Source organism: Dryobates pubescens, chromosome 13 (assembly GCF_014839835.1).
Source record: "Dryobates pubescens isolate bDryPub1 chromosome 13, bDryPub1.pri, whole genome shotgun sequence".
Lineage (NCBI taxonomy): Eukaryota > Metazoa > Chordata > Aves > Piciformes > Picidae > Dryobates > Dryobates pubescens.
In genome coordinates, this window is record NC_071624.1 from 26,037,384 (window position 1) to 26,050,801 (window position 13,418).

The following is a 13,418-nucleotide window of genomic DNA, read 5'->3' on the forward strand; positions in this document are numbered from 1 at the left end:
TCCCAAGCAACCAGCACCAGAACAAGAGGACACAGTCTCAAGCTGAGCCAGGGGAGGTTTAGGCTGGATGTTAGGAAGAAGTTCTTCACAGAAAGAGAGATTGCCCATTGGAATGTGCTGCCCAGGGAGGTGGTGGAGTCACCATCACTGGAGGTGTTTAGGAAGAGACTGGATGAGGCACTTGGTGCCATGGTTTAGTTGATTAGATGGTGTTGGGTGATAGGTTGGACTCGATGAGCTCAAAGGTCTTTTCCAGCCTGGTCTATTCTATTCTATTCTATTCTATTCTATTCTATTCTATTCTATTTCCATCCTATCCTATCCTATCCTATCCTCTGCCTTAGTTCCGGTGCCTTTCACCAAAGAATCTTCCTCACTTGAACTTTCCTCAAGGAAAGAACTCAAACAGTCTCAAGAGACAGTCTTGGTTTTGACCTTCACAACAAAACGATGTCTGGAATACTTATCAGGCCTGTGTCCTACCTGGTGAGTCAGGAAAGCAAGGTGTAACCAGAGAGGAAGGGCATCCACGTGCCCATCCTGCTAACTGTGCTGTCACTGACATCATGTTTCGCTGCAGTTCCCTCATAAAAATGACAAAACTGGAACCAGCCCAGCATATCCCAGGGCTGAAGAGACAATGATGCTAATCCTTCCAGACACTGTCTTCATCAGAGCTGCTAATATATCATTTAAACCATTTACCAAATTAGCACCAGGCCCTATCTCCATCCGGCTGACTCCCTCCAGCCTGCGTTTGCTCTTTTCCCCTGACGTCCTCCCTGCTCACCCTGCAGCAGTTTCTTGCTCTCTGCAAGAGCCTTTCAACAGCTGTCCTCAGCTCAGGGCCTGTGGGCAGTGCACTGCTTGCAGCAAGCTCCAATAGTGCTCAGGGAGAAAAGGGAAATAAAACATGAAGTGTCAGTCAGGCCAACAGGGACTGGAGCTCACGTCATGCTTGGCTCAGGGGTTGGCAATGGCTGTAGACACCTGCTTGAGCACATCCCCAGGCAAGAGCCATGCAGATGATGCTGTGCTGCCTGCTTAAAATTCTTTATTTACCCAACTACATTTCTGTCTAAAACATTTCCACAGGGCCATGCTGCTGACCAGAGGGCTGAGGAGAGAAGAATCAGTGCCCCAGTACAACACATTGTCATGTCTCTTCTGCAGGGCTCCTGTGCCTCATGTGGGGTCTACTGCTCACCTGTGGGGAGAGAGGGGAAGGGAAGGGTGGAGAAAGGGCAGACACAGAACATCTTTACTCTGAGGACCCTTACTTTACCCCCTTTACTCTGAAGGCCTTCAACTGCTTCTAAAGTGCAGCCCATAAGCCTGTCTTACACTCTCAGTGAATGGTACCAACAAGAAACAGGAGCTCACCTTTAGTGGACAAGTGCTGCTTGCTCCAGTTTGAGCTGCAGGCTGTATCCAGTGTGTGAACTGAAGCAGGCAACCCTTCCCCTGGGCAAACAAGGGTTTCCCCCCCATCTCAATTACCCACACAAGCAGCCTGTTCCTACCTGAGCTGTGGGTGGTAGAAGCTGTGTTGCCCCACTCCATGGCTCATGCTCTCCCAAGCACTGCCATGATTCAGCTCTCCCTAGCCCTACCAGCAGCAGATCATTGCACAAGCCCTTACCTACAGATGGTGCTTTCTGCAGCGGTGTGGGGTGTCCAGCCATTACAGATCCCATGAAATAGTGATCTGTAAGCAAGAGGAGGTAAATGCACATCCCTGTGGGAAATGTATGCCATTGCTTACTGGGGCTGTCCCAGCTGACAGCAAGCTGGTGGTAAGGTGGAGATCTGGCTTGTGGTCAGCTTTGTAAATGCAACTTACATCAGGTGACATCTGACCATCAGTGGTTTCATGTGACCAGATGCTCACTATGTCATCTGTGAGCCCCAGAGCTGCTGTTTAGGGTGAGGGGTGAAACACAGCCAGGAATTACAGGACAGTCCTCCCTGAGTGTAGTTAGAGGAATTTTTATTACTTCTTTTAATCCAGCCACTTATCTCCGTGCCTTCCCATCCCCACAGCACAAGTCAGCACTGCACAGGGATGAGGCTGACAGCACTGCTGATGCAAGGCATTTGTGCACATTTATCTTTCAGGCACCAGTGAGAAAATAATATCCCAGGGATGTGGTGTTAGGGGAAAGCCTGGAATTACAGCCTCCCCTCCTGAGGCTGTGCTGATACAAGTCCACCCACGTTAATGACACAGTTTGCTCCGCCACAGGCTACTCACAACTCCTATGTAATGACAGATACTGCACACAGAAGACAAGACTAGTCAAAGCATCAGCCCAAATGAATGGTTGGGGGTGGGGGGAGGAGTGTGTGCACAAAAAGGCTTGAAGGGTTCATGTGGCAGCAGGGCAGGGCAGGGCAGCACAGCTGCTTTGGGCTATTCATTTCCTCTTAGTTGGATTGCAGTGACAGGGAACACTGCTCCTGGGACAATAGCAGTCATGCTGGGTTTCACTCCACACAAAGGCAATAATCTGTGCTACAAGACCAGTCTAAAACTAGATGTTTTCCTGTCTCTTGAATCCTACAAGCAACTGGAAGACTCCACTTCCCAGTGGCCATCACGAGCCTGCACAGGGACAGAGCTCCAGCATTCCCACGCCCTCGTGCAAGGTCCTGGGCTCCACTGTACTGCTGCATTCTCCAGTCCTGACACAGCAGTTGTTGGACTCCTGAGGGACTGAGCTGAAAGCAGGCAGTGGAAGACTGAAAACACCTTCCTTGAAAACACCACCTTGATAGAACTACTGAGCAGGATCCTTCCTTCTTTACTGCCTAGTTTGCAATAAGGAAGTAAGCCTTGTCATTGCCTGTAAAGTCCATACAGGAGCATTGCTACACTTCCAAGACTCCACCATGCTGGGAAAGCTCTGATGGGCAGCCAGGAAAACAAAGAGCATGAATCCTTCCTTTGTAACACTTCACACATGCCTTCACAGCAGCAAGGCTTCTGTCTTGGGCACTGATACAGCTCAAAGTGAGCTGATAGCAGCAGAGTTAAGTATCTGTCTCTGCCCAGGCAGAAGGGTTTAGGCTTAGGCTGCAATTCTCCTTGCTGAGGAGCTTCTAAGGGAAATCATCTTTCATTCAGGAGGTTAAAGGCTTTCTGCAGCTTCAGGTTGGCAGAGCAGGGTGGGAGGGGAGGCATGCAGGGGGGATGCTAAAGAAAAGAGCATCATAAGTTTATTCATGCAAACAGACTTATGCTGTTTGCCAGGAGCCAGAGGATGCAACACACCACAGGCAAAACCACTTTGCAGCATACAGAGGAGAAAATGCTTAAAAACCCCATGCTCAAGGGGGGAGCCCAGAGTCCATTCCCAGCAGCCTGGCCAGCCCACCACAGCAGTCCTGCCTGGCCATCACCCAAGGCACCACTCTGTCACAATCTCCCTGCTAGTGCTGCTTCTGCTGTTCCAACATCTGTTCTGGTTTTGGCCTCCTAGCAAAAATCACAAACCTACAACCCATCCAAAGGGTGTCCAGGAAAAAAAAACCCACAGCAGTGGAGCCAACCAGCCACCAGGGATGGAACCTGGACTTTTAAACAGCCTTCTTTATTACTACATTTCGGTACTGGAGAGTTCAGTCACAGTTAGGCTGAAGGGCAAAATACCTCTATTAAGGGGAACTTTGAATTATTGTTAATTCAGACTGACATAGAGAGAAGAGCCATCTTCTTCCCACCCTTCTTTAGAAAGCAACCACATCTAGAGTGGAATGAGTTCAGCTGCTGAGAGCCTCCCCTTCAAAGCCTGCAAAAATGCATTTTCTCAGGTGAAAAAAACACAGCAGAGATTCCTCCCATGCTCAACTGTTCCACTGCTCTGCTTCCAGCCCTTCTGTCCCTGGAGAAAGGCAACAAGCCAGCCTCACAGCACTCCAGTGATTATCATCCATTGGGAAGCTCCATTCTCGCTGCAGCAAAGGTTAATTGTTCCACATTCATTTGCCAGGCTTCAAGAGATGAGGTCTACACTATCAGGGCTGGGTTTTCATCTCTTTAATGCAATTTTTGCATTTCTGGGAAAAAGGCTGAGACAGGGAAGTGCCAAAGGCAAATATTATCTAATTCTTCTAATGGAAAGCTTCTAATGGAAAGCTAAAAGTCACTTTTTGCAACTGCTATAGAGTCAGAAAGGGTCTCAGAACAATGCCACTGAAAAGCCAAAATGTCTTCAAGCCATAATGGACTTTAATGAAGTTAAAGAAAAGCACTAGCAGGAAACAAGCAGAACACAGCCAGCCAGGTGTTGGTCTTACAGAGCTGGAAGGGCTCCCTGCAACCTTGTGCTCCACACACTGAGCAATTACAGAGGACACATGTCCCCCTGAACTTGAAAAGCCTTTGGTGGATCCCACCTGCCTAAAAGCTATTCTCAGACAGAGAATAGCTGCACAGAGCAGGAGCAATGAAGAAATAAAGACAACCAAAACTGTACCAATCCACAGAGGCCAAGGGCAAAGATTTAGTCAGGGATTTTAAAGCAACTCAGGTGAACTCTAAATTACTGTTTATGTACTCAAACACCAAACATGATTAGCTGACATCTCCATTACTGAAAACAGCTGTCTGCCAAGCCAAGCACATGTTGCTGAACCACAGTTTGCTGTTATCTCTTTTTGTTGTCATTATCTGTTCTTTTTCTGGACCTCCTCTCCTGCATGCAAACAATTCCCAGTGTTTCTGTAAGCTGAGAGTTCCTGCTAGAGCCACAGTGATGCTGAGCTCCTTCCAGACTTGCACTTTATTACACTAACAAATCATAGCACAAATTTTATCTTGGAACATCTAGGGTAGATAAATTAGCAGGCAGGAAGGGAAGGCTTTTAAGGATCTAACTTCATTACAAAACAAGCCCCAAACAAATCCAAACATAAAACCAAACCATCTAGGATTGACTCTCAGAAATACTTGCAGAGCGTGTTGGACCTCAGGCACCAAGACACTGCGCTGCAAATTCCTCAGAAGCCCTGATGCACACCATTTAGGGGAGCATCACTGGATTAGGAAGCAATCATCAATGATTTTAATTCTATTTCCCTCTCACATTGCTCTATCTGCCCTCATTCTACTGCTCATGACTTGGCCAATACAATAAACACTCTGGAATATGTTCTCTTGAAAGAGACAAACATCCATAATCAATGATTTTCCCTCTGTTTCCTTCTCCTGTTTGAGTTGCTCCATCTGCCCTCATTCTACTGCTCATGACTTGGCCAATACAATAAACACTCTGGAATATGTTCTCTTGAAAGAGACAAACATCCATAATCAATGATTTTCCCTCTGTTTCCTTCTCCTGTTTGAGTTGCTCCATCTGCCCTCATTCTACTGCTCATGACTTGGCCAATACAATAAACACTCTGGAAAATGTTCTCTTGAAAGAGAGAGACAAATCCAGGACACAGCATCCCAACCAACAGCGGGAGCAGATGTCATAGAATCAATAAGGTTGGAAAAGACCTCAGAAATCACCGAGTCCAACCTGTCACCCAGCACCTCAGGACTAACTAAACCATGTCTGACACCTGCTTGCTCCAGACACCCCCTTCCAAGCCCAAGCTCTATCCCACACCTCATCACCAACTCCATCCTCCTCTAGTCCTGACCAGGAGCACTTAGGGAGGGGACAAATCCTTGCCCTTTGCCATTGCAGGGGGAGACCCCAGGAGCAGCTCACCAGCACGCGATCTCCGAGCCGCAAGTCCTTCTCCCCTTTCTTCACGGAGCCGCTGTCGGACAGGTTGGAGCCGGACTCGTTGCCCGTCTTCATGGCGCTGTTCAGGACGCTCTCCCGCAGGGGGATGACGCGAGTGGAGAGGGGCGGCGTGGCCGTGCCCGAGTGCAGCGACAGGTTCTGAGCGGTCAGCGAGTCCACGGAGGGGGCGTCGCTCCCCGAGCCCTCGGCCACCGGCTGCCGCGTCAGCTTGGAGGGTCGCGTGAAAATCCCCTGCAGCGGCTGGCACTCGAAGTACCGCACTCCGCCGACGGAGCCGTCATTCTTGCCCACCGGCTCATCCAGAACCACCCCTGCCCACTGGCCCGGAGCGAACTGCGTCTCCCCGAGGTACTGGATCACACCTGGCTTCACTCCGTTGACCCAGACGCGTTCGCCCACCACGAAGTCTCCCAGGAAATCATCGCCCACCTCGGCGACCTTCGAGGCCGACTTCTCGGCGCTGGCGGTGGAGGTGGCGCCCTGCTTGTGTAAAGGTGAGCCTGTGAAGCAAGGGAAAAGAGGGTTTGATAGGAGGAGAAATCCTCCAAGGCAGCCAAAACACCAGGAAAGGGCATCTGCAACAAAACCAAGGAAACATCTGGGCCTGCTGGTGGGGTTGCAGCTTTAGAGCAGGCGAAGGTTAAAACCTGAGTGCCCTCCTCACTTACACATCTTCCTCGGCAGCAAGGCAATCTGCACAGGGATCTCCGTCTGCTGCCCACTTTCTGCAGCTCTTGCACACAACAGAAAGAACCAACCCCAGGTCTTCACCTCCCTTCGCAACGCCCACTTACACCCACTCCCCTCACAGCACCAAAGGCTACTTTGTAGGGCAGCAGTGATGTGACTAAGTTCCCAAGGACAGGAGTGGTGGTAAGTGCTTAAGGATCAAAAGCAGACCCAACGCTCTGCTGCTTTGAAGACAGATGCCAAAGCCACCCTTTCATCCACGAAGAAAACAGAAAGCAAAACAAAAAATTAAAAAGAATAATAAAAAATGAGTGAGGCTGTGGTGCTAGGAGAGCTCCATGTGCTTGGATAAAGCAGAGTTAGTCCAAGCACTGGCAGTCCCATCCAGGGTACTAAGAGCTCCTGCGGGACCAGGCAGCTGCCTCTGCAAATGATTTGCCTTTTCCCAGCTGCTGCAATGCCCTTTGCAGGAGCAGAACCCAGCGGTGAGCAGACACCTGGGGTACGTTCAGTATAAACAGCCTGCCTATAAACAGGAAGCATCTACCAAGCCCTGCATGCATGGCCCTCCCAGAGCTGACCTGCTGGGCCCTGAGCTCCATAAAACCTGCAGCAAAGAATGCTCCAGTTCCAGTATCAGGTCGTCGAGCCAGAGCCAGGTCTCCAGCAATGCTTTGCTGTGCTGGGAGAAGGAAAGCTGCAGGTGATGCTAGAAATTCATTGTCCAGCACACCCTTCATTGGCCCAACTCTGTAACACACAAGGAGGTCCCTAAATGACTTCTGCCTGAAGGGGAACAAAGTCAACCCAAGCAAATGAGTCAGCAGTGACCCCACTCTTGCTGACCCCGGTGTCAAGCTCTCTATCACAAATGTTGGGCTTTCAACCTAGGCTCAAAGGGAATGAAAGACTATGACATAAGAACTTCATTAAAACCCTCTGAAGGTTAAAGGAGGAGGTTAAATAAAACCCTAAAAGAAATCAATCAAGCAACTGAGGAAATAAGCTTGCAAAATCAGATCCAGCAAGTCATATCCATCCCTGGAAATATTCTAGGTCAGGCTGGACAAGGCTTTGAGCAACCTGCTCCAGTTAAAGATGTCCCTGCTCACTACAGGGCAGTTGGACAAGATGACCTTTAAAGCTCTCTTCCAACCCAAACCATTCAATTACTCTGCATACCATAGACCTTCAATTACTCTCAGCTCTTGGTAGCACTGTGGTCCCAGGTGTGCTTCTCCCCACAGCTGCTCCAGGGGTATGTGCATGAGACTCGGCCCCATGCATCTTGTGTTCAATGAAAGCTACCAGGACTCCTCAGCCTAACTTTAAGCTGAAATTTATGGGTGCCACAAAGCAGAAAAGCCTAAAGCACACCCAGGGGGAAATTCACATTTGCTGCCAGAGGAGGCTGACAGAGAAAGCCTGAGCAGCTGCAGAGACAAGGCAAACTTTAGTGCTTATCTGAAATGAACTGTGAAACTTGTGCAGCCTCAGCCATCACTATGGCTCAGCCTGCCCCATTTCTACAGCTCTTTCAAGAAGTAATGGGCCTGACAGATCAGGCTCAGCTCCTAGAAAGCCTAAAGAACATAAAAGCTCTCAAACCAAAGTACTTCAAAGCTCTGCTAAAGGTCTGATGTCAGGGGAAAGGAAAGCACCAGCGCCTCAGCACCAGCGTAAAGAACTTGGAGTTTCTGCTAGACCAGCAGTGTTAAGAAGGATTAATAGCGACACTTCGGTTCTCATTAGGCTCCAGAGTCAGCACTCTTGACAAATCTCTATGGCACAATTTCACCAGTTTGACTCCCACAAGCCAGCAGTACCTCTGGCTGGTCTGAACCTCATCTGACCAGGAACAGAGCAGCAGTTAAGGCACGATCACACAAATCCCTCTTAGGAACAGAATTGCCTCCAACCTGCTCACTAAGCTTGCTGGGCTGGAGCTGGAACAACTTGAGAAAACTCAGTGAAATAGAGCATGCACAGCTCAGCACATGGGGCATGCTCAAGAGGCCCATCCCATCATGGGCACAGGAAGGGTAATGGAGTAAACACTGCTCCCAGCTGAAATCACTAGTGGCAGCTGAGACTGTAGTGCTCCCGGCAGAACTCAGCCAGCTCCCTGCAGAAACCTTCCCTTGGCCTTTGGGCCCTGCTCTTCAAGTTTCCTTAACCTCACATGTTCTTCATTAACTTCTTTGGGGTTTTTTTTGGCAAAGGTCTGACATTCAAGCTTGTGTTACTCTCAGTCTTGTAAAAGCCAGTATCTCAAGATGAGCTCCATTAGAGGGATAGCTTTACATCCACGAATCATTTTCACCTTAACAACTGAAAAACAAAAGACCTCGAAGATACTTTGAGCTTTTGATCTCTGCAGAAGGCCTTTAAACAAAGAAGGGTGAGAAGGAAACAGGGCTCCATCCATGTGAACCACAAAATCAACCACAAGCAGAAAGCAAGGCCACCATTTTCATTTCACTTCTCAATAGCAGAAGACACTAAAGCAGCCAAGATTAGGAACCAGCAAGCTACAATTTAGAGACTCCTTCAATTTAACATGCAGAGATGGCTAGAGGGGTTTAATCACCAATGTCTTTGATAGGCATTCCTTCATGGGTATGAAAGAAATTAGATTAAATTAGAAACACAGCTTACATCCTGGTTTCATGCTCAGCACAGCACCATAACCCAGACCTCATGCTGCTGACATGGTTGTGACACACGTGTGCAACGTGCCAAGCAGCACAGCCCAGTCCAACTCTGCTGTACAGGGGACTATAAGCACAGAAATGAGGGAGGTGGGGGGGGGGGGGGCTCTGCCTCTGTATTCACAGCAGATCAAAGCTGGTTTGCTGGTCCTACTGGAGCCTGGGGCTCAGCACACTAGCAGTCTTTATTATAGCTGTCAGTTAATGACCAGGGTCCAGATTCCATTAGCCCTCGTGAACACCTCTGCAAACGTGGCTGGGATAAGCAAAGCCTTCAGCAGTGAAGCTCAAGCAAAGAAAGGCAGGAAGGTTACCCAAGGCTGAACAAACAACACAGCAGGATTTAAAACCACATCTAGGCTTACTGTAAAACACCTTCAAAAGTCTGACTTGGACCATTAAAAAACCCAAAACAATTCTTTGGACCCTGGTGCCACACCATGCTCCCCAAACCCCCAATATTTTAGTGTGCCCTTGTACACTCTGTTTAGTTTAGGTGCCTGTCTGACAGGCAGGGCTGCCAAGCTGCAGTTAGTGATCACAGGGAAACTACCTAATGACAGGCTCCTGAGCACAGCCATGCAGGCAGAAGCATGATTATTCTTTAGCATGAGGTGGATTGTTCAAGAAGGTAGGATTTAAGTGAGGAACTGCCAGAAGGGTCACCTTCTTCATCATGGCCCTGGTGGAGAAACTTGGCATTTTACAGGACCTTCATTATCCACATATAAAATAATAAGCAAGCCTCCCATTTTCCTACAGTGCCCTAGGTGTTCAGAGAAGCCAAGAGCCACTATGATCAAGCTAAAACTCATTCTTCTCAGCTTCAGGTCTGATGGACACATTAACTGGATGGCCAGACAACATCCATCCAAAGCAGTCTGAGTAGACTATGTTCTGACCCTGCCAGCTAGGTGTTTAGTCATCAGCTCTTCAGAAGGGCAGAAGGTAGTGATGAACAACTTGTCTTTGATCCCATGAGCAGCTCAGGATAGCCCACACCATACATGAGCCACAGCACTGCTCTCCAAGACCTGAAATCTGAACTTACCCACTCCCCAAGCAGTTCTTACAGCTTAGGGGAAAGCCACCCAAGCCCACAGAAGTTCACAGAATGACAGAATGTTAGGGGCTGGAAAGCACCTCAAAAGATCATCTGCTCCAACATCCCTGCCAGAGCAGGATCACCTATACCAGGTCACACAGGAATGCATCCAGGTGGGTTTTGAGTATCTCCAGAGAGGGAGACTCCACAATCCCCCTGGGCAGCTTTCTTCAGCCTAGAGGCACCTAGGGCTGGTTTATGCCTGTATTGTTTGGATTTGCTGTTTCTGGAGAAGGAAAAATCTTCCTGCTCTAGTCAGACCCCCCCAGTTAAATACCAACAAGTTCCAAGAAATTTGCTAACAGCAAAGCAAGGGCACAGATGTCAGGTACGAAGCTGAGCAGAGTTACACAGGAGAAACAAACCCAGCAAAACAAACTGACTGCTTCCTACTCCAACCCTGTCATTTGATGCCAATCAAGAAGCTACAGGAACTCTATTAATATCACTATTAGGCATCTAACTCAGCAGCTCACCTGGAAGTCAGCGATGGGGAAAGCTCTTTCTTCCAGGAAAGGTCCAGAAGGATCTCTCTCTGCTGCTCTGTCCAACACAACCCTCACAGGACTGCAGTGGCAGCTCCTCCCTCCCTCCCTCTCACTGCGACCAGGCTCCAAGAGACCACAAGCAATAAGCAGGATCTCTACAGCTTGGGCTTTCCAACTTTACAGCCCTATTGTGTTCATTAGCCAGGCTCATTCTTTTCAGTCTAAATGGTCTTCCTGTAGGTCACAGCTTTCAGGGCTGAACAACAACTTGTAAATCAAAGTCGTGCACAGTATCAGCTCAATGCACATCTTACCCAGCTCCAGATCTCTGGTTTTCCCTTTAGCTTCCACAAAGCCCAAGCATGATGCATTAATAACCACCATGACAGACCTGGTGCTTAGGGCCCTTTGTGGAACTCATCAGTTTTAAGGGCCCCCAGTGACAGGGTATCCCATGCTGACAGGGCACCAAGACTTTAGGAGCCAAATAAATTCCTACCACCATGAGCTGGAGAGGTTAAAGGTTTTAATTGAAGCCTCAGCCTGTTCACATGGCTCTCATTACTGTGTCAATGAAAGCCATGTGTCCAAAATCCCTGGAAGCACAAGAACTTCTGCAAACAGGGGATGGCCTCTTCCAGCTCTTGGAAATGTCTGGGGAAGGAGGGGGTGAAGATAGAACTTTGTACAGGACAGGAGCAAATGGGGGGAAAAAAATAACCTTTAAGTAAGCTCTGAAAGCTGGATGGTCAGAGCACTTGCACCAGCAGGAACATAACCTTCTTTGCAGGATACCCAATGAGACAGAATAGAATACAATAGAATAAACCAGGTTGGAAGAATTTTTCCCCTCATGTTCTAATTTCCATTGTGCCTGTTGCTGCTTGCCCTATTGCTGAGCACCACTGAAAAGAGTCTGGCCACATCCTCTTAGAATAGAACAGAATAGAATTAACCAGGTTGGAAAAGACCTTGGAGATCATCGAGTCCAACCTATCACCCAGCACCATCTAATCAACTAAACCATGGCACCAAGCACCCCATCCAGTCTCTTCCTAAACACCTCCAGTGATGGTGACTCCACCACCTCCCTGGGCAGCACATTCCAATGGCCAATCACTCTCTCTATGAAGAATTTCTTCCTATCATCAGCCTAAACCTCCCCTGGCACAGCTTGAGACTGTGTCCTCTTGTTCTGGTGCTGGTTGCCTGGGAGAAGAGACCAATCCCTACCTGGCTACAACCTCCCTTTAGGGAGATGTAGGCAGCAATAATGTCTGCCCTGAGTCTCCTTTTCTCCAGGCTAAGCAACCCCAGCTCCCTCAGCCTCTTCTCACAGGGCTGTGCTCCAAATCCCTCCCCAGCTTTGTTGCCCTTCTCTGGACACCTTCCAGCAACTCAACATCTTTCCTAAACTGAGAGGCCCAGAACTGGACACAGGACTCAAGGTGCTCAGCCCCATGCTATTTTATTTAAGTGCCCTCCACATCCAGCAAAGCCATGCATCCCTTCACTCCCTCCACAGCTTTCAACCTCCCACAGCACTCCAGTTGCTCATTTCTTATCACCAGGCAATTGAAACAAAAGGGGAAAGGAAACTTGTTTCTAAAGGGGAGGAGGGAGAGGAAGAGAGAAATGGTTTAGCATGAGAAGTGGTGCATAGTGAGCATTGCCTGTGTATTTCCTACTCCCTGCAGAACACCCTTTTGTGATCTTACTGCTCCTGAGACACATGCCAGGCACCCCAACTGCCAAAGGAAACAGAAATGCAACAGCCTGGTCGTGTTGCCATGGGAATCAGGAGACAGGCAGTTAATTGATAAAATGGAGGCACATTAGATTTAAAAGAAAGAAAAGGGGAAGGTGGAAAAAGAAAAAGAAAGAAAGGAAGGAAAAAAAGAGGTATACCAGAGCAGGTCTCATGCCAGGAAGGGAGGGAGAAATAAGAAAATGCACAATATTTATAGAAGAGATTTACAGTGCCCCTAGGAGAGAGCTTTTTCCTTCTCTGTTTTCATTTGCAGAGGTTTTTACCCTCAAATCCCAACACATCACCAGACAGCCTGACATGCAGCACAGAACTGCCTGCCCACTCCTGGGCTGCCTTCCCTCTCCATGGCAATCAATAAGCTTCTCATCCACCAGCCAGCAAGGGAAACTGTACCAGCCTGGCACAAGTGTCACTGGCACAAGACCTGAAGCCACCACATCCTCATCTTGCTGGTCCATGCCATAGATGTCACTAACCTGTGACAGGGCAGCAGGCCTTGCGGCTCATGAGCATCTCTCAACATACAGTCCTGGGACCATACTAACTACTGAAAAACCCCCAAAACATTTCAGCTCTGCTCCCTCCCACCTGGGCAGGACTTAAGGGCAGGCCCATTTGAAGCCAAGGGAGATTTTTGTCAGCTAAAAATCTCCACTGCTGGTCCCAGGGGTGCCAGCTAAATGGGTAATGTACATTTTTACTGACCAAGGCTTAACTACAAGCTTAAGAGCCAAGAGAGCAGCCTGCCTTGCTGCTTGGTTCAGTGCTCAGGGATATGGTCTCAGCGAGGATATCAGACACTGATCCTGTTCAAACTGCAGCCTGTATCTAGGACATCAAGCACTTGTGGTGGATGATGCTTTCCCATTCAACAGAGCATCACCCTCCACTGTG

The 13,418-nt window shown here is 48.7% G+C and overlaps 1 protein-coding gene across 2 annotated transcripts in view; it reads right to left on the bottom strand.

Annotated features, from left to right (window-relative positions):
- Positions 1–13,418, bottom strand: part of CLIP2 (CAP-Gly domain containing linker protein 2) — a 63,942-nt gene that overhangs the window by 33,318 nt on the left and 17,206 nt on the right. For both annotated transcript variants that reach the window (XM_054166310.1, XM_054166309.1), the window contains exon 2: positions 5,721–6,259. In XM_054166310.1, the coding sequence (XP_054022285.1) occupies positions 5,721–6,259 (539 nt within the window). The remainder of the gene's footprint in view (positions 1–5,720; positions 6,260–13,418) is intronic.